The sequence below is a fragment of the Macrosteles quadrilineatus genome, unplaced genomic scaffold (assembly GCF_028750875.1).
Source record: "Macrosteles quadrilineatus isolate MER2022 unplaced genomic scaffold, UCM_ALF_1.0 Scaffold_8__2_contigs__length_117827958, whole genome shotgun sequence".
NCBI classification, from domain to species: Eukaryota; Metazoa; Arthropoda; class Insecta; order Hemiptera; family Cicadellidae; genus Macrosteles; species Macrosteles quadrilineatus.
The window spans coordinates 97,437,212-97,460,993 of NW_026542601.1; the positions used below are offsets into that span (position 1 = coordinate 97,437,212).

Genomic DNA, 23,782 nt, shown 5'->3' on the forward strand with positions numbered 1-23,782 from the left:
AACTATGGGTTTGTTTCCCTTAAATTGACTTTGTTTGTCTTTGTATCCAGATTGTAGGCGGTTAATGTTTGCAGTTTCTTTTAGAATTGTATTTCCATTTCTCCGGTTAATCTCATAACTTTCAGATTTAGATTGTTCTATGGAAATCGCAGTTTGTACCACTTCGTTGTAAGAAATTTTACCATCTTTTTCTTGAAGAAATCTAATTCTAATTTCATTGTCTTTTAACCCCCGTATGAACTGCATTTTTAAGAACATATCACTTACCGTACTTTCACAGTTATAACAATAAAAATCACAGTCCGTTGCTAAACGTTTAAGTTCTCTGGCATATACGGCTATGTTCTCTCCAGGTTCTTGAACCTTGCAAACAAATTTATGTTGGTTAGCTAGTATGCTAGGTGAAGGCTCAAGACAATTTTTCAAAGATTCTGTGAGTTCATTGAAGGTTTTGTCACCTGGTAACTCAGGAGCTAATGTATCACACAATGTTTGGTGCATCTCTGGAGAAAGTGTACTGACAAACAAACATGTCTTGGTCTTTTCATCTGTAATTTTCTTTAACTGAAAATAGTTTTCAAGTCTCATCAAAAAGTTTTTAAATGTCTCGTTCTCTGTGTAAGGTGTAAAGTTAATGTTAGGTACATGGCTATCGTGTGCAACTGATATAGAAGTTGTGTGTTCATCTGTAGATTTGTTCGGTATAAAGAATGGCTGTAACAATGCTCTTATCTCTAAATATACCTCTTCTACATCAGCCCTGTAATCTTCTTCTTGTTCAAAATCATCTTCATCTTCTATTTGTAAAATATCTTCGTGTAGTGAGATGAATTTATGCCAAGCTTCCTCTGCTACATTTAATCTGCCAGGAGCATCATTGACTGATGAACCCTTGCTTTTTAATAGGTGTAGAGTTCTTGTAATCTGGCCTTTTAGTGCTCCTCTTTTATGTTTCAGTCTTCTGATATCATTTCTTTCATCACTCGTCGCCATTTGTTGTGTTTTAAATAAAGAATAGATTTGAATAACTTAATGAACTCATTTTATTAAGATGTAAACAGAAAACAAAACTGTAAAATCAAAACATAAACAATCATATTAAAATAATGATCAGCTGGTATAGCAAGTGTAAAGAAAACCACACTCCCTCAAGATATACAATTTGATTTGGATACATTTCATAATGGTTTTCACATCAATGTTGTTGCTGAAGTTTTTCATTTTCATGAAAATCCAAAACTAGAGAGTGAAAATCCCTATAATAATGAGATGCAGAATATAGCGGTGACATGTTTGAACACAATGGTAATGGTTCACCCGATAGTTGCTTGTCCCAGTATCTCTTCTGTGGATTCCCCTCCCATTCTGGGACAGAATCTAATTCTCACCTTGGTACTTAAAGGAGATTTAGAGGGTTTCCCTTTCAGGATGGGAATGGATCATTTTCTTTTGACCCGTCAGAAGAGAATGGAGGTGCATTGGCTTAGCCTCAGGAAGTTTACGGCGACATTTTAGTCCCCATGGTTAAAACCGTGAGACGTTTGTTGCAAAACTAAGCAGAGTTGATATGCCTCACTTAAAGCATGTTATGCTGGGAATCATTGGCTGCACTATTTAAGACTGTAAGAGGTGACAATGTACAAAGCCCTTGAGGGTCTGTCACATTCAGGGAAGTTTTACAGGAATTGTTTAGCTCTGAAGCGTTCCATCATAGTGGGCGAACCAAGTGGGGTTTTCTGGCATTATTGACTCTTGCCAATGAGAATTATTTCTCTATAATTTCTCTGCAGAGACAATGTGTTATCTTTACATCTAACTAATCTGTGTAAAAATGAAAAAAGTCCATGTATTTTTGAACCCGAAATTAAATTCAAAATTTGCTAAAAAATATCTAGTCCACTTATTTAACAAGCCTTCATAGGCATACACAACAGGTGTAGAATGTGTTCTTCTCCAAACTGTCGAAGGTTATACTCACTGAGTCAGTCTCTCCAGAGCCGTCTGCTGGTCAGGACAGTGGGCAAGGTTGAGTGTTTGCAGTCTACACGGGTCTCCTCTTGCTAGCCAGTTCGCTACTTCGCCTACCACCCTTTCTCCCGTGTGAGCCAAATGTAGCTCCACTACTCGCTCCACGCTCAGTCCTCCCAGCAATGCTCGCACACCATCGTTCCCCAGTGAGTTTGAACTCGCTTCCAACACCTCAATTCTCTCTGTAACAAATTAGTGATAGTGTTTCAGAGATTAAAAACAGTTGCGTAATTTGTTAATAGCTGAAATTATGTTACTGGCATCCATAAAACAAAATTGTGATGAAAACATAACAAAACAGTCAAATAACACTATAAAGCTTCAACTTACCCATATTGAGTTGATTAGTGCCTGCAAAGCTGCCTGCTGTTAGTCCCACCGATGTGATGGACAGGCCCATGAGACATCTGGTTACTTGGAGTAAACGAGACAGTGGTCCTGTGCATGTCCTACCTAGTCTATTGTGACTCAACTTCAGTACCTTCAGTCTCTGTAAGGTACAAGTAATATTAGTTACCTGGTTCTGTCAATGTTGTACGCTTCAGTATGTTGAGTCAGTAATATTAACATGACTTTTTCTTGGTTTTAAGTTCTCATCACTATTTTAACAAGCTTTACACAAGCTGTAGACGTAGATGAGCTGTACAAATACAAGCTGTACACATACACAATTTTCTATTTACCATAGGAAACAATAAGTATGCACTCAGATCCTTAGATATCTATAAGTAAATTTTGATTTCACTCATGGTCCAATACAGTAAATTAATTATGTATGTATGTACTATGTATTATGTTGTGTACCTGACAAGCCTGGTGTTCTACGACCTGATCCACAAACATGGTGAGTCCATCTCCAGTGATTCCATTGCAACTGACATCTAACTCTTGGAGAACGGGCAGTTTTGGAACCAACTTTCCCAGCAACTACAAACACGAACCATACATTGTTCTGAATAAGAATACTCACACATAATTTTATAACACAACTTTCTATTCACTACTAAAATTAAATTTGGTTAAGATATGGTTTTGAATGGGAGATCTGAGGGGAAGGAGACCAGTAGGAAGACCAAAGGCTAGGTAGTGGGATCAAGTCCGGAAGAATATGGAAAAGATGAGACTAGAAGAGGAAGATTTAGAGGACCGAGAGAACTGGCGACAACGTGTTGGCGAGGCCAAGTACCAGCTTGGGTACAAGTGGCCATGGCAGTAAGTATGTTTTTGAATAGTCCTATGGTATAATTATTCAATGTGTACTAACTAGAACACTAGCTAATGAATACTCAGTAACATAAATGTTTGTGCCAAGGATTGGTTTCACTTGTTACATAGTGGTCAATTCCACAACTTTGGGATACAGGATTCAATTCAAAATTATTGATTAAAAATTCAATCTGAAATCTAAGTTAAATTATTTTTTGTATATGAAAATGACCATAGTAAATTGAGGTCTCAATATCTCTTCAACTGAAGTAAGTTCTGTCATGTACCTACTCCAAGTTAGTTGCACACCAGACCGAGTCCAGAGGTTTTTATAAGGCCCCGTCCTAGCTGAACGACGAAAGATCGGTCGGTCGTCCATGCGTGATCCGTCGCACCAACAAATTTCAAACACGACAATGCAACCGACGGCGTCAAACGACCGACCAAAGACAAACATGTTTGCCTTTGGTCGTGCGTATCATCAGACCGACGATTGCGATTGTAGGCCTTGAAGAGTGAGGTGGTAAAACGATGTTAAAATAAGGTGTTCTTCCACAGAAATTGGCCATATAATGTTTGTAGTCTTCAATGTAAATTCCTTCTTCAATTCGGTGACGATGTAGTCAAATGTATTCCCTGACATCCTAGTGTAGTTTTTATAAAGTTCAGGATACAATCTTAACATTTCATATAACTGATGAAACCCACCAAATTCATACCTGTCCTTAAAAATCTCATTTGTAGCATTCCTGTGGTCCACCGATTTCTTCTTTAGGTAAGCATAGATTATAGAAGAACTGTCCAGCAGCACGAGCTTACGTGTTTTCTCAACCGATAACATGGGTAACAATGGGGGTAACAATTCTAAATGCCTTGCATTTTTCTGAACAATAAGATTATTTGGTTGTAATATTAAAGTATGTATTGTAACATGTCTCCTTGTGTGTAGTATTCTTGTAAATATTGTATATTGTATTCATTAACTGACTATGCTAGTTTTAGCAGTTTTTCGGACATTGTCAATAATTTGTATAAATTCACAAGACAATAAACACATTTAATTTCATTTCATTTCATTTCAATGGTCGAATGGAGAGGAACGTTAGTCGCTGCGACGACTGCATGGCCCAGTGTGGACACTCAATTCCGTCGTCAGACCGACCGACCACCTAAATCTCAATCTGAAGCACTGTCACCTAGCTAGGAAGCTGTGATTAAACACCAATGGCATTAACAATACTAAGCTTGCCTTGCAGGTGTCAGTACATGTCAAGTACAGTTTTAGTGGTTTTGTTGAATTATGCTTGTATAAATAGTTGTAAGTGAAGGTTTTATTTTGAGCTTACTAATGATGAATGCTAAATCAGCTTTAGGTACTTAAAGGGTTAACACGCTCCCTACTGCAATAGTACACAATTTTTCATTCACATGAACCAGCGACGCACATATGCCACGACGAAAGATCGGTTGGTCGCCCATGCGAGCAAATCCGTCTCACCAAAAAATTTCAAACACGACAATGCAACTGACGGCATAGCTTTCAAAAAGTTGTTAGTGAAAAGCCCAAAGGGTCCTGTGTGGGCCCAAAAGGGAGTGGGGGAAGAGAGGGAGAGACAGCTGAGTTGATGCACTGGAGGAGGAGGAGCAGAAGGAGAAAACTCCACTTTGACTCCTGGTAACAATAAGACTGCCGTCGCATATTTGCATCGGGTTCTAATGTTATTGAAATGCTTATATCTTTGTAACGGTCAATTTGAAGGCACTGAATTCCCTGCAGTGGTCTACAGAGATGTCTGACGCACAACTGCGTTGCTTGGTCTGTGGATATGATGTTTGGTGACGGATTAACGTCCGCACTAGTGAGTACTACTACTATCCGCAGTGCTATCCTGATAATTAGACCAATTCGTATATACCAAGGAAAAAATGTGGTTCGGATTCCACTATAAACTGTAGGTCCCTTTAGTTGCCATTAGCTGTTTGGGCTATTAATTAACAGCTGTGTCTAAGGAATGTCGGCCTTAGTCACTAACAAGACTACAAGATCGCGCCACTCATCCTACACTCATCTCCATTCATACTTGGCTTAAAATACCTACATAGTATGGTCGCCATTTCATAAGAAAGTAAAGTAAAGTATAAAAGTCATATGATAGTTGGAAAAACTGGTCTTTACTTTTCTGCATCACAGTATTTATGTATGCAGTATGTATGCTGCATTATCCTATCTAGCTTTTATATTTGTTCAGTTATAAACTGTTCTTGAATAATCTGTTATTTTTTTACTTAAAAACATAAAAAAATTAACTGTTGCATATATGCGACGTTTGGTCTATTTCAAGAAAACTATGAACATTTTCTCTATTGTCTTCGCTGTAGACCGGGTGTCGCAAATATGCGACATTAAGGTTAAAAAAATACAGAAACACTAGAATAAATTATTTACAAACACGATTGTAGTGCATTACAATGTAAATGATCGCTGTTTTACAGGTTTTCGCCCGTGGTCTGTGTGTACTGTTAACCAACTACTGTGGTACCGTGGTACTGTGTCGCATATATGCGACGCTCAGTAGTGAACATGTTAAACGGTTAAGGGATAGCACTTATACAAATACTAAAAGAAGCATGCTTGTAGCTTTGACTAGTGTTTCATGTCAAAAAACACTGGTCTGATTCGAGTGACAGAGAAGTTGGCATTTGAACAAATACAAACTTTGTTTGACTGACCTGAAAGCCGTCGTCACCAAGTCTGTTGTCGCACAGCACCAGATACTGAAGATTTGTCTGAGTAATCAGTGCTCTAAACACAGGGTCCACTGTAACAGCGTCCAGCCCACAGTCTGCCAGTGAGAGAGGAATACCTTCCAGGCACCGTTGTAGGTGGTCATCCACTTCTGTTAACATAAGAACATTAAAAGGAAGTAATAGATCAATCTTATAGGGATGAAAAAATTAATTTAAAATACCAAGCTGGTGTTTTATTAGAAATAAAAACAAATATTTTTGATGCTGACAGGGTTTCTCATCACTTGGTTTCAAAAAACTCATTAAAGATTCAAACAACTCATTGAAGAAATTATGTAGATTAAAAGAGTGGGGGAAAAAAAGGGATGGATTTTATTTGAGTATTATAAGTGGAGGGAATTGTTGTTTTCTACGTTAGAATCCAGTTTCGGGAGCATGATGCAATAGACAAACTATTGCAGCATCAAGTTTTAGCTGTAAAAGATTTGTTCAAATAATGAATTTCAAATAATTATTTAATAATAATTATTTGGAAATTAGTAACTTTTAAAAATAAGATTCAAAGAAAGATTTATGGACCAATTTTAGAAGAAGGAGAGTGGAGTTGAAGACATAATAGGGAATTGAGAGAACTCTACAAGGATTCAGATGTGTTTTGTGAATTTAAATGTAGAAGAATTAGATGGGCTGGGCACGTTATGAGAAGAGAGGAGGGTGATAATATGAAACAAATCTTAATGAGAAATCTCCAAGGAAGACAACCGAGAGGATAGCCGGAGACCTGGAGTAACCAAGGAAGACGCACAAGATATAGAAAGACGGAGGGGTGTTGTTGGTGCGGCAAAATGTCTCCTTAGATATGCGTGGCCTAAGTAAGTAAGTAATGAATTTTGCTATCACAGTTCATCATCCGTTTTTAACACGGTTCAATGTTCTGGGGAAAGATTTGGTTGCTGGTCGCAATACATTCAATGGGTTAACTTTTTCTGTAAAACTGTGTGTGTAAGTATAAAAAGCAGATGTCGTCTGGTCGTCCTCATACGGCGAGAACCACAGAAATGATCTGAAAGTTACTAAAAAGGAAGTACTAAAGAAATTGCTGCTGGTTCTAATGACACTATGAAGAAAGTAATGGTCTGCTTCAAAGAGAGCCTTTTAATGTGTCAAAGAAGGACATGACTTCATCCAAAACTATCTTTGAGTGTTCAGTTAAGCAGGATTAACAAACTGGATAAATTACATATTTTATTGATGTAAGTACATTGTTTGTATGAGCGTAAAACAATTATTATTTATTTATAATAATAATCAATCAATGTATGTGTTCTTTTTGCACCCTCCCATTACAACACCTCCCCAGATATGATAATGAGCTCAGAAGACAGTTCAATTGTACCAAATATGATGTTTTGGGTTATTTTCTTACCTATTTTTACACTTGTTGGTTATTATAGAACAGTGCAATAAAGACTGCAAATTGATTATGTTTGTCATCATTGTTGTTTGCATGCATCTACAGGCCTACTCAAGGTTTCCCTGTTGCATAAAAAGAAACAATCCAGTCCTGAACCAAAAGTACAATCTTGTCCATCCCTGAATTTTAATAATCCAACACATTCCTTGCATAAGGAGCGACGTTAAGTCTGCCACAAGCGTCTGCCTGTGTTTTGTTATCAATGCTCCACTTACCGACACCTATTTCAGCGCAGACCTCCCTGTATCTTTCAGTAGCTTTGTGTACTTTCCAGCTGTTCACCACCCCCACCACCTCATTACAGCCCAGTAGTAGAGAGACAGGGTCCTGGGGGGACAACATGGCTCCCTCCCATGTCTGTAGGCTCAGCCGCGGCTCTTGACCTTCGAAACTGTAACACATACACAAGGGGGGTTGACAATTTTTTTTAATTGTCTACACCAGTGTGTTATGAAAATAGACTCAAACAATAAACGCTTTTGTTTATGGATATGTTTTCAGACTTTGATTTCATTATTACTAAACCTCATGTATTAGTGATTTATAGAGCTTTTTTTTTAAAAAAAAGAGGTTGGCTGCCTCTTTTAACCTTGCATTTGCCCGTCCACATAGACTAAGCGCCCGTGCGTGGATCGTTTACAGCAAAGCAAGGAGTGAGCCAGTACAGTACAAAGGTGAACTGTACTGATAAAATGTTATCGGCAGTGACCAGGATCCGAACCCACGGCATCGCTGCCTTGGGCTCGAAGTCCGCGACGCTACCAACTGAGCCACCGACTCACTAATATTTGGTGGGCTTATAGATGGGGTTTTGACCTGAGCTAATGGAATTAGAATTACTCATTCTGTCTTAACATTTTAGTAATTCATCAATCCATAAAAAACTAAAACATTTTTTTTTTGTAATTAGTTTGTAATAAAACAAGCTTGTAACAGTGTAGTGTTTGATGTCAAACCTTACATACATAAACCTTATATTTAGGATTTTATTGACTAACCCCCATGATAGAACTATAATTACATTTTACTACCTGTAGTAGCGTTTAGCAGCTTCTTCAGCCAGCCAGGCGATGGTTCGAACTTCCTGGGTGTTTTCTTGGGTTGGCAGAGGTATCAGTAGTAACTTCCCTTCCACCCGCACTTTTATGGATGGCAGCCCCATCTAAGGGAGAATACATATAAAATCATTGTATATTAAATATTTGTATTTCAGAAAAAAATTCTGCTGTTTAGTACACATTATAAATATTTTTGTCATACTGCAGAAAAAAACTGCTGTTTTCAATACTGTGTTTGGGTCCATAGTAACCCTTCCCAAAGGGGGGGGGGGGGGGATAAACTGGAGTCCAAGACATTAGCTGTACATTTTATCTACTTGAAAACGTAGTTTGAATTGTAAACAAAATATAAGTAATCATATTTACCATTGACAGTTTTTACTTTTTATACATTATAATTCATTGTTCCTTTCATATCAACTGGATTGCAATTTATTCATAAAGATCACTTCAAAAAAGGAAAAGTTCATAGTTGTTTGTTACTTTGAAGAAACTTTAACAATTACTTAAAACAAGGATCTATGGTTTTTGTTATTTTCCGTGTTATCAAATATTTCTGCTTACGCTGGGAATATCACTATCCCGTATTGCCTGTCCAGTTAAACGGGACCCGTTGTGATGATGTGGAGTAGTATGAGTGTAAATGAAGATACCTGGGCCCTATATATCTTCCTCTAACCACTGCCAAATCACGCACATTTCCTGTCGTAACCCAACTCTATTGCAAGAATTAATCTAACTCGTCAAAGTGCACAATATTACCTTAGCTGCCTATCACAGCCAGCTTTTATGTTCCCAACGTATCTAATTATAATATAGTGAACAGAGAAATATATATATACGGACTTATTCTAATTCGTGAAAAAGGTAACTAGATTTAGCAAATGTGAATTCTAATTTGTGATATTAATTGCCAGACCACGACCATTCTAGAACCCAATAAATTACATAATTTAATTACTACCTACCCTAGCCTACACCCTTCCCCAACCCCTACGAAACTATCTAGACATATTCCAATTTAAGGTACTTATCCGGACTAGATGTACAGCTCCAGGCGGTCGACACTACACTACTACCCTGGCTCGTTGCGCGTGCCTTCCCGGGCCGACTGCGCGCGCATCGTTGTCACGTGACTTGCGCTATTGTAGCGATCCGCTACACCGTTTGGCAGGATTCAAACGCATGGGTTTTAATGGGAGCGTTCATATTGTTGCGGTTGAGGTGCGTCGACGGGATCCACTGCATGCTGCTGCGGCGTAGCGGGATGAGCAGACGACGGGATGAAAGGCAAACATCATGCAGTTAAATGAGAGCAGCCACAACATCCCGTTGTGCCGCGCGTTTATCCCTACTGTTGTCGCTATCATCAGTGCTCAGCATGTGATACTCGCGCACTTCACTCGAAGTATGTTGTGGTAGAACAGGAAGTTGTGACAGGGTAATGTAAATGCGGTAAAAACACATTCCACTAAACAGGATAGTGTGGCGCCGGCCTTATCAAGCGAATCTGTGGCCGGTTTAGAATATTCAAGACTCTTTTTTATTACTTTGTACTTTCACACACTATCCAAACAAAACTCCTATAAGGCAACTGAAATAGACAATCTATAATTTTATTCCTAATAAATACTGTACATACCTGAGTATTCTGTGTGCATTGAGTAGGTTGCTGAGTCGGGGGCTGGAAGTTCATTGGCATTGCTGGTGGAAGTTCTGTTGGAGGAGGCATTGACTGCCTAACAACGCCAAAGCCTGTCAGAGGAACTTGTTGTGTGGCTGTGGAGACTGGCCTCACATTACTGGAACATTTGATTAGATTCATGTTTAATATTGAGGGTGTGATGCTTCACAGGGATTCTCAGATTTTTAGCTTTAAAACCACAAAGCGAAACTTCTGTTTACTACAAGGCAGAATGCTGTGCTGGAGGTGACTTGTGTTCGGTTGGAGCGTGATTGGAAATGTTTTTCCTAATTCTCCACACAGTCTGTTCAATAAACTGCTTTAGACCAGTGGTGTGGATTGTACAGTCAGTGACAAAACAATTTATTAAAAAAATTGCAACAAATTTTAATCAGAAATCGTCAAAATATTAGAATTATTACTAATTTATTTCAGGATGATGAGGTGAGAGATGTGGAAGCTAGAGGAGTGCAGTGGCAGTAAGTGAAGGAATAGGAATTGTGGAGGGACAAAAGAAGAAGGAGAGGCCTAGTGGACACCCAGATCCAGGGATAACCGGAACAGGAGAGGATATATGCATGTATTTATGATCAAGGGTACAACTTGCAAAGAGTCCACCCTGTCAAGTCACCTTAGTGGTCTACCCTTAGTTTCAGGTGGGTATACCCTACCAAGCTATGGAGAGCAAGCTGGTCTAGAGGTAGAGCGTGGGACTTGGTCCCCGAACTCCTGGGTACAAATTCCGCCAATCACCAATGAATTTTATCAAATTTATAATGCGATGATCCCCTCTAAGCCTAGCCTAAAGTGATGTGAAACACAATTCCGAGCTAGAATCTAGAAAAAAATCTACCAGACTCTGCCACAAACAGGCAAACTCACGAGTTTCATATCAGATCTGATTGAGAAAAGATTCCATCCCTATTTCTACAGTTGCTATATATTGGCAGGGGGACATAATTGATCTAACTGTCCAACACACCATAGCCGTAGACAGAATAACATGGACCAAGTGGCTGGGTCTGTATGCTAACTATTGTTCACGGGTTTAGGGACTGCTTTCTTATAACTGTTGCTCGACTGAATTCACATTAAAATGTACTAGGGAACCTAATAGCAAACAGTAATTTTCTCTAATATTACAGGGAAAAAAATAAAACTAGTCAATATTGTGGTTTTTCTAAAGAACTTGATCTAATTGTTGATTTCACACAAAGCATTCATCATATTTTTGTCCATAAAAATTAAGTTAATTTTTTTATTATTTTTAAAATTAGAGAAATAATAATTACCTTTGAGGTTGTTGGGGAGTAAGAATTTCCTGTACAATGTCATGTTCATCACTTATAGTCACAGAGTCTCTTTGCTGCACATCTTCTTCCACCTGAAATGATAAAGTTAAAATTAATATTGTATAAATTACTCTTAATGAATTTAATTATTAGTTGGTTCTTAAAGATTATTTATGTTGCTAACACAGCAGCAAAGTTATTTTTATCACCATGAACTTGTATAAAGCAGACTAGTAAAACTTAAAAAAATAAATTAAATCTGAGCTAACATACAATAGGCAAAAAAGTTTATTAGCGAATTTCCCTATAGGGAAGTAGCTATTACCGTAGGTCTCATGGTAAGACTTAGGCCCGGGACCGATTTACTTTTTCATTTTGATGTCCCCAGAGGCCAAAAACACCACTCGTTCAAATTTTTATATATGTATATATATATATATATATATGTCCGTGAACACGATAACTTGAGTAATTTTTATCCAATTTTGATGAAATTTGGTTTGAAGGTGTAAGGCGGGATAAACTTGAATGAGTTCGCGATCCAGCATGATCGGACCATGGGAACAGGGTTTTATGGGGGGTTTTATGGGGTAAAAATTGGTTTTTCTCACTTTTGACCCTCAAAACACAAAATTTCCCAATTTTTCTCTAAACCTTCTTAAAGAGCTTAAAAAAACAAACAATTCAGTATATCAAAGTGTTTTTGTACGGTTATTGGTTACGGATAAAACTAAAAAAATGGTAAATTTAAAATTCCCATGTTATTCTTATGGAGAATATTGTAAAATGTTGTAGTTTGCTTGTTTATGGATATCTTTTGATCAAACTTGGCAAATATATTCATTTTATACTAAGCAATAATTATTTTACTTAAAACACACACTTTATTAGTTTCCTTGTAGCAGCAAACCTAGGTACTCGTTAAACCTAATGTTATTTAAATAGATCAATTGAAAATCAATTCAGCCAAATGGAAATTTGCTTAGGCGTCAGGTTTGCTGCGGCGGGGGTATTTTTACTGTAAATCCACCGATATAATTTTTTTTTAGTTAAATAGAGTTTAACCCTATAGTTTAGGCGTAGAACTAAAATTTCAAAATGATTCTATCAAAGAAAGTCTCTTATCCTTAAGCTCAATCAACCCATTCACATTTGTTTGCGCAAATGTGTGCTCAAACGTGATGTGTGCCGATAAATGTATAAAAATCACTTACAAAAATTACTGAGGAGAGATCGTTGGAGAACTGGAGAAGACAATACTACTTTTAATATACTGAAAAAATTGTTTCCATAAACCCACACACCTGTCGTTCCCCTGAGTTGCTGGAGTCAGTGAAAAGATCCACAGGGCTGATAGGTCTGTACACACGTCGGGGCGCCGGGGGAGGGCTGTCCAGGCGGTTGGGCCGGCGCTGGGGCTCTCCCTCAAAGTGGTGTGAGCGGCGCCGCTTGATGCCCCTGTGACCTGATGGTGCTAGGTCATCTACCAACCAGTCTTCAACTACCTCATCTTCTGCCACTAGGGCACTGTGCTCAACTCTTGGTGGACTCTGAACAAATATGGGACGAGGAATCGGTAACTCTTTTACTTAGTTTTTGTAAAATATTAACATTAACTATTTTTTTTAATTTAAAGTACATTTATGCCTGTTTTCATAGATGGACAATCAACAGGCTTACCTGTTGTTAAATTATCTTACCTGTGGTGAAGGAAATGTTGTGTGTTTCCGCCGCAGACTTTTCATTGCTTCTTCATACTCTCTTGTAGCTGTTGTACTTTTCTTTGATGGTACTTCAAGTTCTTCTCCACTTCTTCGTAAGGAGGAACTAGATGACCTTGATCTATCTTTATCAGAAAATCTATGTTTGGATGATTGAACATCCTCCTCAAAACTCCTCCTTTTGTTTGATGGCACTAACAAAATAAAAACTTGGATTGAAATTAATTTAAATAAAAAAAAAAAATTAATTATTACGAATGATTACCTAAATTGCGAAGGGTTTAAATTAATTTGTAGGTGGTTAAAAGCTAACTTTTCACTTTTTCAGCGTAACATTCAGTCACCCCACACTCCTTTGTCCACTCGCTATCCAAAACTGGTTTTACAACAATGTTCAGCCTCTTCACTCCACTGTTCATTGTTGTTCCATGATGTAAATGCTATCATTACATTGTTAAATTGTGAAATAGATGTAATTCTGTGTATTTTAATTGATTGATTGTGTGAGATGAATTAGGGAAGAATGGAGTGAACTGACTTGTGAAGATTTTTTACTGCCAAAGACCAGCTTATATCTAAGCCAGTACTATTCAAAAGATATAGGTCTTCTGGTTCCCCTTCAAATCATAGAAACTACGGACTTTTTCAGCATTGAACTATGTTTCTACTGATTACTAGATGAGAACTACATACTCAAATAAATACCCAATAATGATTTTTATCTCTACAATACCATCAGCTCGAATTGTAAGCTTAACCACCACTTCTGTCACAATATCCTTTTCCTGTATCCTGTAATTATTAGCCTATTTCTTTCACTTAATACCAACATTTTAAGCGTTGCAGTTGACTCTGATTCAATAAGACTAATGTGATGGAAGTCACACTCCCAATCACGTAATGTTTAGATTTTTGGAAGCAAGCCAACAATAATCAATTCCGCCTAAGATCACATACAGGTTTTGGTTAAGGTTTGAGCCTTAGACTAAAAAGAGAGCACACAAAACTGCCTGTTGTCTAGTGGAGTTTAGAGACATACCTTCCACCTTGTCAGACAAATGTCATGTTAACTTGGACTTTATTAGAAAATTATCACAACTTTATTTTTATTTTGTAAAATCTTTGATCCTGAGCAGGAATCTGGACAAAAAAAACTTAAATAATCGATAGGTATAGAGCAATATGTACTGGGGTAGAAATACCTTGTCTTTGTGAAGGATAATCCCTGGTGTTTTCCAAATGCCCTCTTGACGTTGATGGCTGACTTGTGAAAGAGGAGGTAACGGGTGAAGGGGATCTCCTTTCAGACTCTGGATTGTGTCCAGCTGGAAAAGGGGGGAAATGTTATCACAAAGCTAAACATATTGTTATTCAAATGTGCTAGATGAACTAGCTAACTGAAAACAATACAATTTTCTGACATTTGACATCAGCATTTATAACCTAAGAAAAAAAGTAGTGAGCCCAGGCAACCACTACTTCCAAGTAGTCCAGGTCAAATGAAACAAACTAAATATGAAGAAAGAAAGTGGTGTTCTAAGTCCCCATTTGGGCACCCCTAGTACCTTGTACAGAAAAGGTAACAATGTCAATAGTGTATTATATTCTGAATTTTCAAACCAGTAAACTACTGAAGCACTCAAAACTGAAACAAGGTACAATGTTACATGTGTGATTTACTATACATACAGTATGTGTACACTATGTTTCGGAACACACCTAACATTTTTACAACATGTTGTCAAATTGCTATCCTTTAGAATTAATTAATTAAGAAAGATGGTTAAAGAAATTTAAGATTAAATTATTAACTCTTTGCCCTCGAATGGTTGGTGGCCACAGCTGTTTTCGCGTCAGCTCGTAATTTTGTTCATGCCTCTCGGGTTGTATGGCCAGCCATTGTGGTTTCTCTGTTAGGTTGGCCACCATTCTGCCAACCTTTTTAAATCAGCTTGTATCAAGTATTTTAGTTTTTCTAATAGTTAAGGCTAATGTTTTCCACATTAAAACAAAAAAAAAATAAATTCAAATAAGTCCAATTATATTTTATTAAAAGCTAATGAAATAAGAAACCTTACAAACTAACATTTTAATATTCTGTGAGTCAGGGTACTATCTCTGTTTAGTGCCACAACCTACAGAAGAATTACTAAACAATGTTAACAAGTGTAGGATGGCCACCTATGCTGGCTGAACGAGCTGACAGGGAAATCAGTAGAGGCCAATAGCGCTGGCCATACGACCTGAGAGGAACTTCCTCTAAAATGGCTTTGAGACCGCAAAGTGTTTTAAGGGAATCTGCATCCATGAGGTCCGGTTTAATTTAAATAACATTTATTTTCATACTAGAAATATAGGAAAGAATATAGCTTGCTTTTTAGACACAATTTGCACTTAAAAGTACAAAATAATTTGTCTTTTCGTTTCTTTCAGCAACACAAACGAGGTTTTTAATCCTCTAACCTGATGACGAGTGAAGGATGAGTTATAGAATGCCTTGCGTAACTCTTTACTGACTCTGAACAGATCCTTTTTCAGCCAAAATCATACTATGGTGTGGGGAAAGAATTATATAGTTTGCTTCTTAAGGATAGTTGCCTTTTTGATTCTTTTCCGTTAATTCACTGTCACTACTATTTTTATTGCAATTCCGATATTTTTAACAGCATAGTCTATGAATATATCAATTATAAAGTTAAACTATTCCAAACTAACCTAACCAACCAAACTTGCGGATTATGAAAAAAATTTGGGTAGTGAATAAACGGAATTGCAATTAAAGAAATAATGGTAATGAATCAACATAAAAGGACCATTTTTTTATGTAATGCATAAATAATATCTACATTCCAGGGATGTATTACAATTATTGATCAACATAAGCTTTACCAGAAGCCACAGCTTACATGTAAGATATAGCTACAGATTTGTTACCTTTTTTCAAAGCAACTCTGAGTGTTTTGACAACATCATCATACTGGGCAAGAGTTTCAGGGTCCAAGTCTGATTTTGTTTCCTTCTTGCTCCTTCTTCGCCAAGCAATCAGGCAATCCAGAACGGTTTCTCCCTGTGAGGAAAACAACTTATACATTGCAGTAGGCACCACAGACTTAAATCATACTATTGACATCGTGATCACTATTTACGTAACCATTATTTGATAGAAAATTGAGAAGGAAAGTCAAACAAAACGGACTACTAAAGTACCAGCCATGGTTGGCTTAGTTCCTAGCGATAAAAATAAATGATTGAGATGGACTGGAAGTGAAAAGGACGTGGGAAGAAGATATGATAAAACCTGTGTTAAAGTTTTACCCACTTTCAAAACAAAAATGAACATAGCTAAATTATTGAACCTCCCTGATGTGCTGATCAAGTACTGATTTCTGTTAAATACACCAACTTTATGAGCAAGCCAAATTGAAAGGATAACTGATGGTACCGTAGCTTTGAGAAAGACAACCATAGTATATTTTATGTAACATAAACTATTATGTATTGAAAAAATAAATAAAAATAACTATGGGAAAAACTTAATTTTAAACTGTAACACGTTCTGTGAGTGGCTCATTAAATTATTTCTTTTTAATTGAAAACATGACTACAGCTGTTCATAAGGTGAAATATCTACTTTAGTTAGGGATAGACAGAATTGAATTTTGAGTTCGGGGCGGGACCGGATTTTTATTTCCTTCCCAATTTTTGGGAAGGGATGGGATGGAATTATTTCCAAGTGCAAAAAAGGATTTAAAAAAAAATCTTGAGTAAACACCATAGCAGAGATATTAAGAAAGACAAACTAAATCAATTTTTGCCTTTGTGGTATTGATCTACAAGAACCATCATTGGGTAAAAATACTAAAACTACAAAGATATTGCAAAACCTTTGACTAACAAATTTCAGATTTGGGGAATTTAATGGTAGAAACACACATACAGCGATTCAGAGCGAGATTTAGCGGCGCAACTGACCTTGCACACAGAGCGACACGAATGGGAGCTTAATCATTTCCAAGATATCACATAGTAAGTTCGCACGCAATTTGCAGCACAGCCAAAACACGTGGCTAAAAACATTCATTTTGCGTGCTTCTAACCGATCGGAGTGGTTGCATGAAGTGAATGGAGGAAGGGAGGTACATGGTAAATATCACCATTTGTTTCCAGTTCTTAAGAAGCATTAATCGCGATTCATGCAATACATGTCTACCTCAATCTTTGAATACATTCTTTCATAAATAGAAGGTTCGAGAAGGTTCCAAATTGCTCCGTTTCCGGTAGAATGGGCATACAGAGCGGACTACTGGCAAAAGGGGAACTAAAAATGTCTACTAGATCATTGCCCACTCCACTCCCAAACACTAGAAAAACAAACAAGATTGTTTCGAAGCTAAAAGCTACGCTCGCAACAGCTATCTGTGTGCGCTTTACTACTTGATTGTATGGGTTTGATTTTGTCACTCTTAATCGCCCAGCTCCACTCCGCTCCCAGTCGCTGTATGTGTGTTTCTACCCTAAGTGTGAAACATCAGTCTCATTATAAAATGCCCATAGCTGACCAGAAACAACCCATAGGTGTTTAAACAGACAATCACTGCTTTTTTAAAAACTGTATGGTGTTTTAAGGTCCGCTTTCGTAACGCCATTGTAAATTTGTGTCGCTGTCACGGAGCCATCTTCAACATGTGCTGCATTCGCGTCATAATTGTGACCTTGTCCCGTGGTTTACCTTATTGGTTCGCATGACAGGTGACGCCCCTCTTCGCAGCAGCAGCTGTATCACAGTCAGGTTGCCGCATGTGGCTGCGTCCAGTAATGGAGTCACTCCATCACTGACGTCGCCTCCTCGGTCATTTATGAGAGCTCCATGGTCCAGCAACTCCTCCACAATCTCCAGGTGTCCGAGGTTGCAAGCCTCGTGGAGTGGCAACCATCCTGCATTGTCTCTCACGTTCACGGGATGACCCTGTGGGATGAAATGTCTTGAATCAACAGATAGAAATGTAAATATTTCTCTTCCTCCCTACTAAAGAATTAAAAAAAGTAATATAAAAATAACTGTAATAATCCTAACTTTATATACAAAGAGGAGAGTGAAGGACTGGTGGCCGACAGCTGTTGACCTTGCCTTTGCCTGCCTCTAAACGTCTTGTCACCATGCGTAAAACATGTTTATCAAAGCTACGGTAGGACCTGAACATTACAATAATGAGCTGTGCTGATACATGTTAGTGGTGAGACTGGGTCCGACATGACTCACAACATCACTGCCATGGCTTTGTAGACTATTGGGCTATTGTCTGAGCTCTTACTGGATATTTACTCTTCCAATAAACTTAAAACAAAAAAAAAAAAAAAGAAACCTGTTGAGTTCTTTATTCATTTCCGAAGACCAAAGCCAATATATACAAATTACAAAGAGAAGCATAGTATACAAGAGGTACAATATACAGGGTGATTGATATAAGTGTGCCAGCCGTTTTATTCGAAAACTATAAGAGATATCAAAAAAAGTTAAATGGTAAGTGCCTTGGACTTTTTATTTAAAAAATTGCAGTAAAGTCGAAAAAATTATTTTAGCCGCCATTTTTCCAATATGGCCGCCAACTTCGATTTTTCTTATGGAACACCCTGTATTTTATGATGTATTCTGATAGAAAATGTAATTTTAAGACGATTTTATTCTTGTAATTTTTTTCATAAACCTAACCGTTTCAAAGATAATAATGGTTTAAGTTGTAAAATTTTGAATGGTTTTCGAATAAAACATCTGGCATGCTTGCTTAGGCCTTTATCGAAACTCTTTCTCATGCAGAAATTTCAAAACTTTAACCATTATTATCTTAGAAACGGTTAGGTTTATGAAAAAAATCACAAGAATAAAATCGTCTTAAAATTACATTTTCTACTAGAATACATCATAAAATACAGGGTGTTCCGTAAGAAAAATCAAAGTTGGCGGCCATATTAGAAAAATGGCGGCTAAAATTATTTTTGTTGACTTGACTACAATCTTTTTAATAAAAAATCCAAGGCACTTACCATTTAACTTTTTTTGATATCTCTTATAGTTTTCGAATAAAACGGCTGGCACACTTATATCAATCACCCTGTAGATGTGCAACATTATGTAGATGTTGACTGTACTGTATAAATCTATATGTTTTTCCCACAGTTTAAAAAATATTACTGTTACCTGATCCAAAAGTTTTCTAACGAGTGCAATATTTCCGTTGATGCTAGCAACATGAAGAGGATACTCTCCTTTTTCATTCCGACGGAAATTTATGGTCGGACATCTTTTGCGTGCTCGATGGGTTTCTCCAGGCTCAGGCTCGTCATCTAAAACATTCATTATTGAATCAGGATTTTAAGTTAACCCTTTGAGGTAGATTTTTTTTCCCATTTTTCGGCGAGTATAGTTTGTCATTTTAGCAGTCAGGAAAATGGTCCCCAGCGACCTATACTCGCCATTCAACCGCAAAAATTAACTTTTTTAATTTTTATTTCTTTTGGTCCGTAGGCTATAGATTGCAATTTTTGAGCAGTCGGCAAAATGGGCGGGCGGTGACCTATACTCCCCATTCGACCGCAAAGGGTTAATCAGTTCCAAAACAAAACCCAAAAATTCAATCTATTATTGATTGCTGATTTGATTGGTACTATGACTATTTCTATTATTATAAATGTTTCAGCTTAAGGCCTAAGTGAAATTTTTGCAAAATGGTAGTGTGATAGAAAATATTCCCAGCTGATGTCAAATATTATTGATTGTTTATGTTGACTGTTTTGCAATAATTATTTTTATTTACTACACTCAACTCTTACTTATAAATATCATTACTTGTAAATTGTGTAACCTTTAATGTGTAATTTTCCTAAGAATGCTTGAGTTTGACTTATTTCGTCCAAAAAGCGCTAGGCTTGCCACGGGGGCAGTCTAGTGTGCGAGAAATAAATCGGTAAAAAAATGTCATCTTTAAAGTCCTAATGAACGATATATTAGGCCTCGATTGTATAAAGGAACGAAAGAAAGCATCACTGTTTCGAAACAAGAACCGAGTCAACCGATATGCCCATTTAATCTCACACGATCGAATGTTGTGCCGGCACGATATATCGCCGCTTAGCAATTTTCGGATGAAACAAGAACAACGATATATCGATCCGTAGCACTTTTCGAGAAAAGACGCACAACGATATATCATTGCTTGGCAATAAAAGGGTTAAATAAAGCCTACTCTTTAAAGGCAAACAATCTTTACTTTATTCTGTAACAGGCAGAGGTTTTTTTAAGGAAGTTTCTCAAACTTAAACCACCTTTTATACTGAGCCTATAAAATTGTAAGCTGGAATATATCCCTAAATTATTAATTTAACTTTTTAAACTATTAGTTTTATCAAACCTACTCCGACTATTTTTCATGCGTAAAACCTAGAAAACAGCATCTAAGACCTTGGTGTAAAAGGTTTCGGTTCATCCCATACTTTCTGTTTTACGTTCACCCAATGATTTTTAGATATTTGAATATCTTTCTATTACACATGTTATTAGGATTCACAGATGTTCTGAATAAATTGTTATTATCTTGTTTGTATTGATGAAAAAGGTATTCATAAATGTATGGACAAAGTGGCTGCCATAGATAGCTATGGCAAGAAAACCTGAGAATGTAAGCGACCTCAGGACATTTTTTTTAGGCTTTCTTGCATTAGTTATGGCAGCCACTTAGTCCATACATTTATGGACAATACACTCTTCATCACTTTCCCTTAGAGCGTTGAAAGTATTCCACTACAAAATAGCTCTGGAGCTACAGAGAAAAACATTCAAACCTACCATATTTTGTTAAACCCATATTTGTTAATGACCATAATGTTTATACAAAATACTTCTTTAGCAAACCTTACACCAAGCTGACATTAAGAAAGTCTAATAATTTAAACCATTACCTGAGAGCTCATTGATGTCAATGTCTGCTCCAATGTCAGGTGTGTTTGCTTCTTCTTCTTCTTCACTTGCACTGTCGTTCATAGGGCCATAAGTTTCTTTCAGGTTTTCAAATTCTGCCTCCATTTTCCCTAGGAAATAAAGCAAACAAGTTGATCCGAATGAACATCATAGACTGGAACATGCTAATTTAAAAATCTCAATGATAACTCTTTTTAACTCTAAAACTAGTATCTGAGACCATTGACTTTTGGATGTACTGAAGTAGACGTCCCATCAATGTATTTGGACCAGCCAGCTCTTGCCAATAGCTAATTCAAATAGACATAAATAAATGAACCACATAAAACATGATACAAGATGTCATTCCAGGGTGTTTACACAACAATAGACTTTGGCACACTCTGAATCCTCCAAAATGTATATCACAGCTGGCTCAATCCAACTACAAGTTCATTTATTCTAAAACTTGCAAATAGAGAAAGCAAAGTCTACTTCAATTATAAGTAAAAAGGTGATATTTAAAAGCCTTGGCAAGAATATTCTTATTTTAATAACGACTAAGCTAGAATACTTACGAGAATCAGTAATCATATTCTTCTCCTTAAGAAACTGCACAAAGGACTCCAATGTCCTGGCCTCTAGTTTGATGTCCTTGGCTGTCTGTGCAAGCGACCTTGCTTTTAGATAACATTCAGTAGTCTCATTTACATCTGCCTCTTTCAGCTCCAGAACCTCTGCAATGCTTAACGTCGTCTTGCAAGCCTGTAAAACAATTGACAAACTTGATAATAGAGATACTTGAGTTTGACATTTTTAAGAACGAGTCGAGCCCAAGCCATTTTTTTTTAAAGGTTGGGTCTCAAGCTTTTTTTAGCAGTGCTTTTTTTAACAGTTATTATGTAATTTCATTGAGAGAAACATCATCATAGTTTTTTGAAATTGCAGGGAAATTCTGGATACCTCCCGTGGTCTAGGAAACTTATCCATATTTTTCCTCAATCGCTGCAAAATCCTAGACATTTCTCTGGGTCATGTAGCCATTGTTTTCCGTGATCACGGCAAAGTCCTGGAAATCTCCTGTATAGACATTGTCTTCCACGATGCTATTCGACTAAATTCTGGTCTCCTGTGGCCGTGTGTACATCACATTTATACCATTAAATATGAAATGGCCAATTTTTATTAAAACCATTGTGTAGAGCACAAGAAAAAATAATTTAGTACATTGAAGCGTTGTAGTGGGCTTATAGGTTAAGGAGAACATTATTGCTTGTTTTTTATAGATGTATTTATTTGGATCAAATTTTTCATATAGATATCCTTCATATCCTTTATAATTAGCATTTTATCAAAAACACTTCTCGTGGAAACGTTAAAAAAATTACGTGAAAATGATGACACAAAGCTTCCCTTGTATATAAAATCATATTACTTAAATGATAGGTGGTTTTGATCCCAGATTCCCAGCAAAAAAAATATAGGGCTATAAATTGTTGAGTGGTCACCGAGGACCAGTCGCGGGACGCTCACGCCTAGGCCGGTCCAGCCAGGTCCTGCTGAAATTAATCAGTCAGCGCAGCCTTGTGGAAAGGACTGGAGTTATTGCGTGTGCGTTGCTAGCGTTACATAACCTATACTGTGTGTTTCGCCCGCTGTTCTAGCGGTGCCAGTCCACCAAGACCGGTAAATTCCCAATTGCACTATTTATTTATTGACTTTGGACATTTATTAACGATTGACATTGACACATTTCTTTTGTGTTCAATAAAGGTGGACTTCCCAATATCAAATTGCTATCAGCAGTTCCATGATTCACTGTGATTGGAATAAACAATGGTAAGAAGGGAGAAAGGGGCTGTATATAATTGTAAATATTAGTTATAGTGCTATTTAACATTTTTAGTGTGAACAACAGTACGTTTGTGGGATAAAAAATGGAGTATTTTCATCGCGGTGCCCACAAATGTCATTGCGAGAATAATAAAGAGAATAATTAATTACTAGTGTACATGTTGCTCGAATTTGAGCAATTGCAAAGAATTACATGAGTTATTTCAAAACGAATAACAGTCATATTTACAATGAGTTTAAAAGAGTCAACTCAAAGATTACCGGTGTGTAACTCAGACCATGCTTATCTTCGTTATTGATAAACCTAAAGCATTCCGGCCGGGTTTCTCCTTCTCAAAATGCCTCGCTGTACACAGGTCATTGATAGAGGGCCAATTGAGAACGAAAAGTCGTTTTGGGGTTAGTGTTAGGGCGCATTTGTAACCTAATAGTTGAGATTGTCCAGGGTCAGGTGCTGACTGTGATGAGTTAAGCCTATTACACGCCACTGTTCTGTAGCTGCGGTCGTTATCACGATTACGCCTCCTGACTATGTTTCATTGTCGTCGCGTCGGAGGCATTTAAAAGGAAAAAAACAACAAATAAACAAATTATAGCTACACAAAACAACGATAAATGCACAAATTGAAGTTACAATAATGCTAACACGATCCGTCTTGGGGGTTATGTTTACACAAACTTAAATAGTAAATAAATGTACTCAATGCGTTTCATTGAATTGAAAAATAAATAACAGCAATTAAATTATACAGCTGATCAAAAATGT

General features: G+C 37.1%; 1 protein-coding gene and 1 long non-coding RNA gene across 2 annotated transcripts in view; both read right to left on the bottom strand.

Annotated features, from left to right (window-relative positions):
* The window catches only part of LOC129000591 (tonsoku-like protein), a 75,083-nt gene that overhangs the window by 21,889 nt on the left and 29,412 nt on the right, over window positions 1-23,782 (bottom strand). Inside the window, exons 10-25 of the mRNA XM_054427552.1 lie at window positions 21,741-21,927; window positions 21,165-21,293; window positions 19,408-19,553; window positions 17,941-18,177; window positions 16,146-16,278; window positions 14,414-14,536; window positions 13,191-13,405; window positions 12,795-13,040; window positions 11,491-11,582; window positions 10,157-10,316; window positions 8,488-8,618; window positions 7,672-7,847; window positions 5,965-6,131; window positions 2,833-2,955; window positions 2,359-2,518; window positions 1,979-2,210 (exon numbers count right to left, since the gene is read on the bottom strand). Coding sequence (XP_054283527.1) covers window positions 1,979-2,210; window positions 2,359-2,518; window positions 2,833-2,955; window positions 5,965-6,131; window positions 7,672-7,847; window positions 8,488-8,618; window positions 10,157-10,316; window positions 11,491-11,582; window positions 12,795-13,040; window positions 13,191-13,405; window positions 14,414-14,536; window positions 16,146-16,278; window positions 17,941-18,177; window positions 19,408-19,553; window positions 21,165-21,293; window positions 21,741-21,927 — 2,657 coding nt within the window. The remainder of the gene's footprint in view (window positions 1-1,978; window positions 2,211-2,358; window positions 2,519-2,832; window positions 2,956-5,964; window positions 6,132-7,671; window positions 7,848-8,487; window positions 8,619-10,156; window positions 10,317-11,490; window positions 11,583-12,794; window positions 13,041-13,190; window positions 13,406-14,413; window positions 14,537-16,145; window positions 16,279-17,940; window positions 18,178-19,407; window positions 19,554-21,164; window positions 21,294-21,740; window positions 21,928-23,782) is intronic.
* On the bottom strand, window positions 13,311-16,279 carry LOC129001188 (uncharacterized). The gene is made up of 3 exons (XR_008491403.1): window positions 16,146-16,279; window positions 14,414-14,536; window positions 13,311-13,405 (listed from the first exon to the last, which is right to left on the bottom strand). It is a non-coding gene; the product is annotated as an uncharacterized LOC129001188 (long non-coding RNA).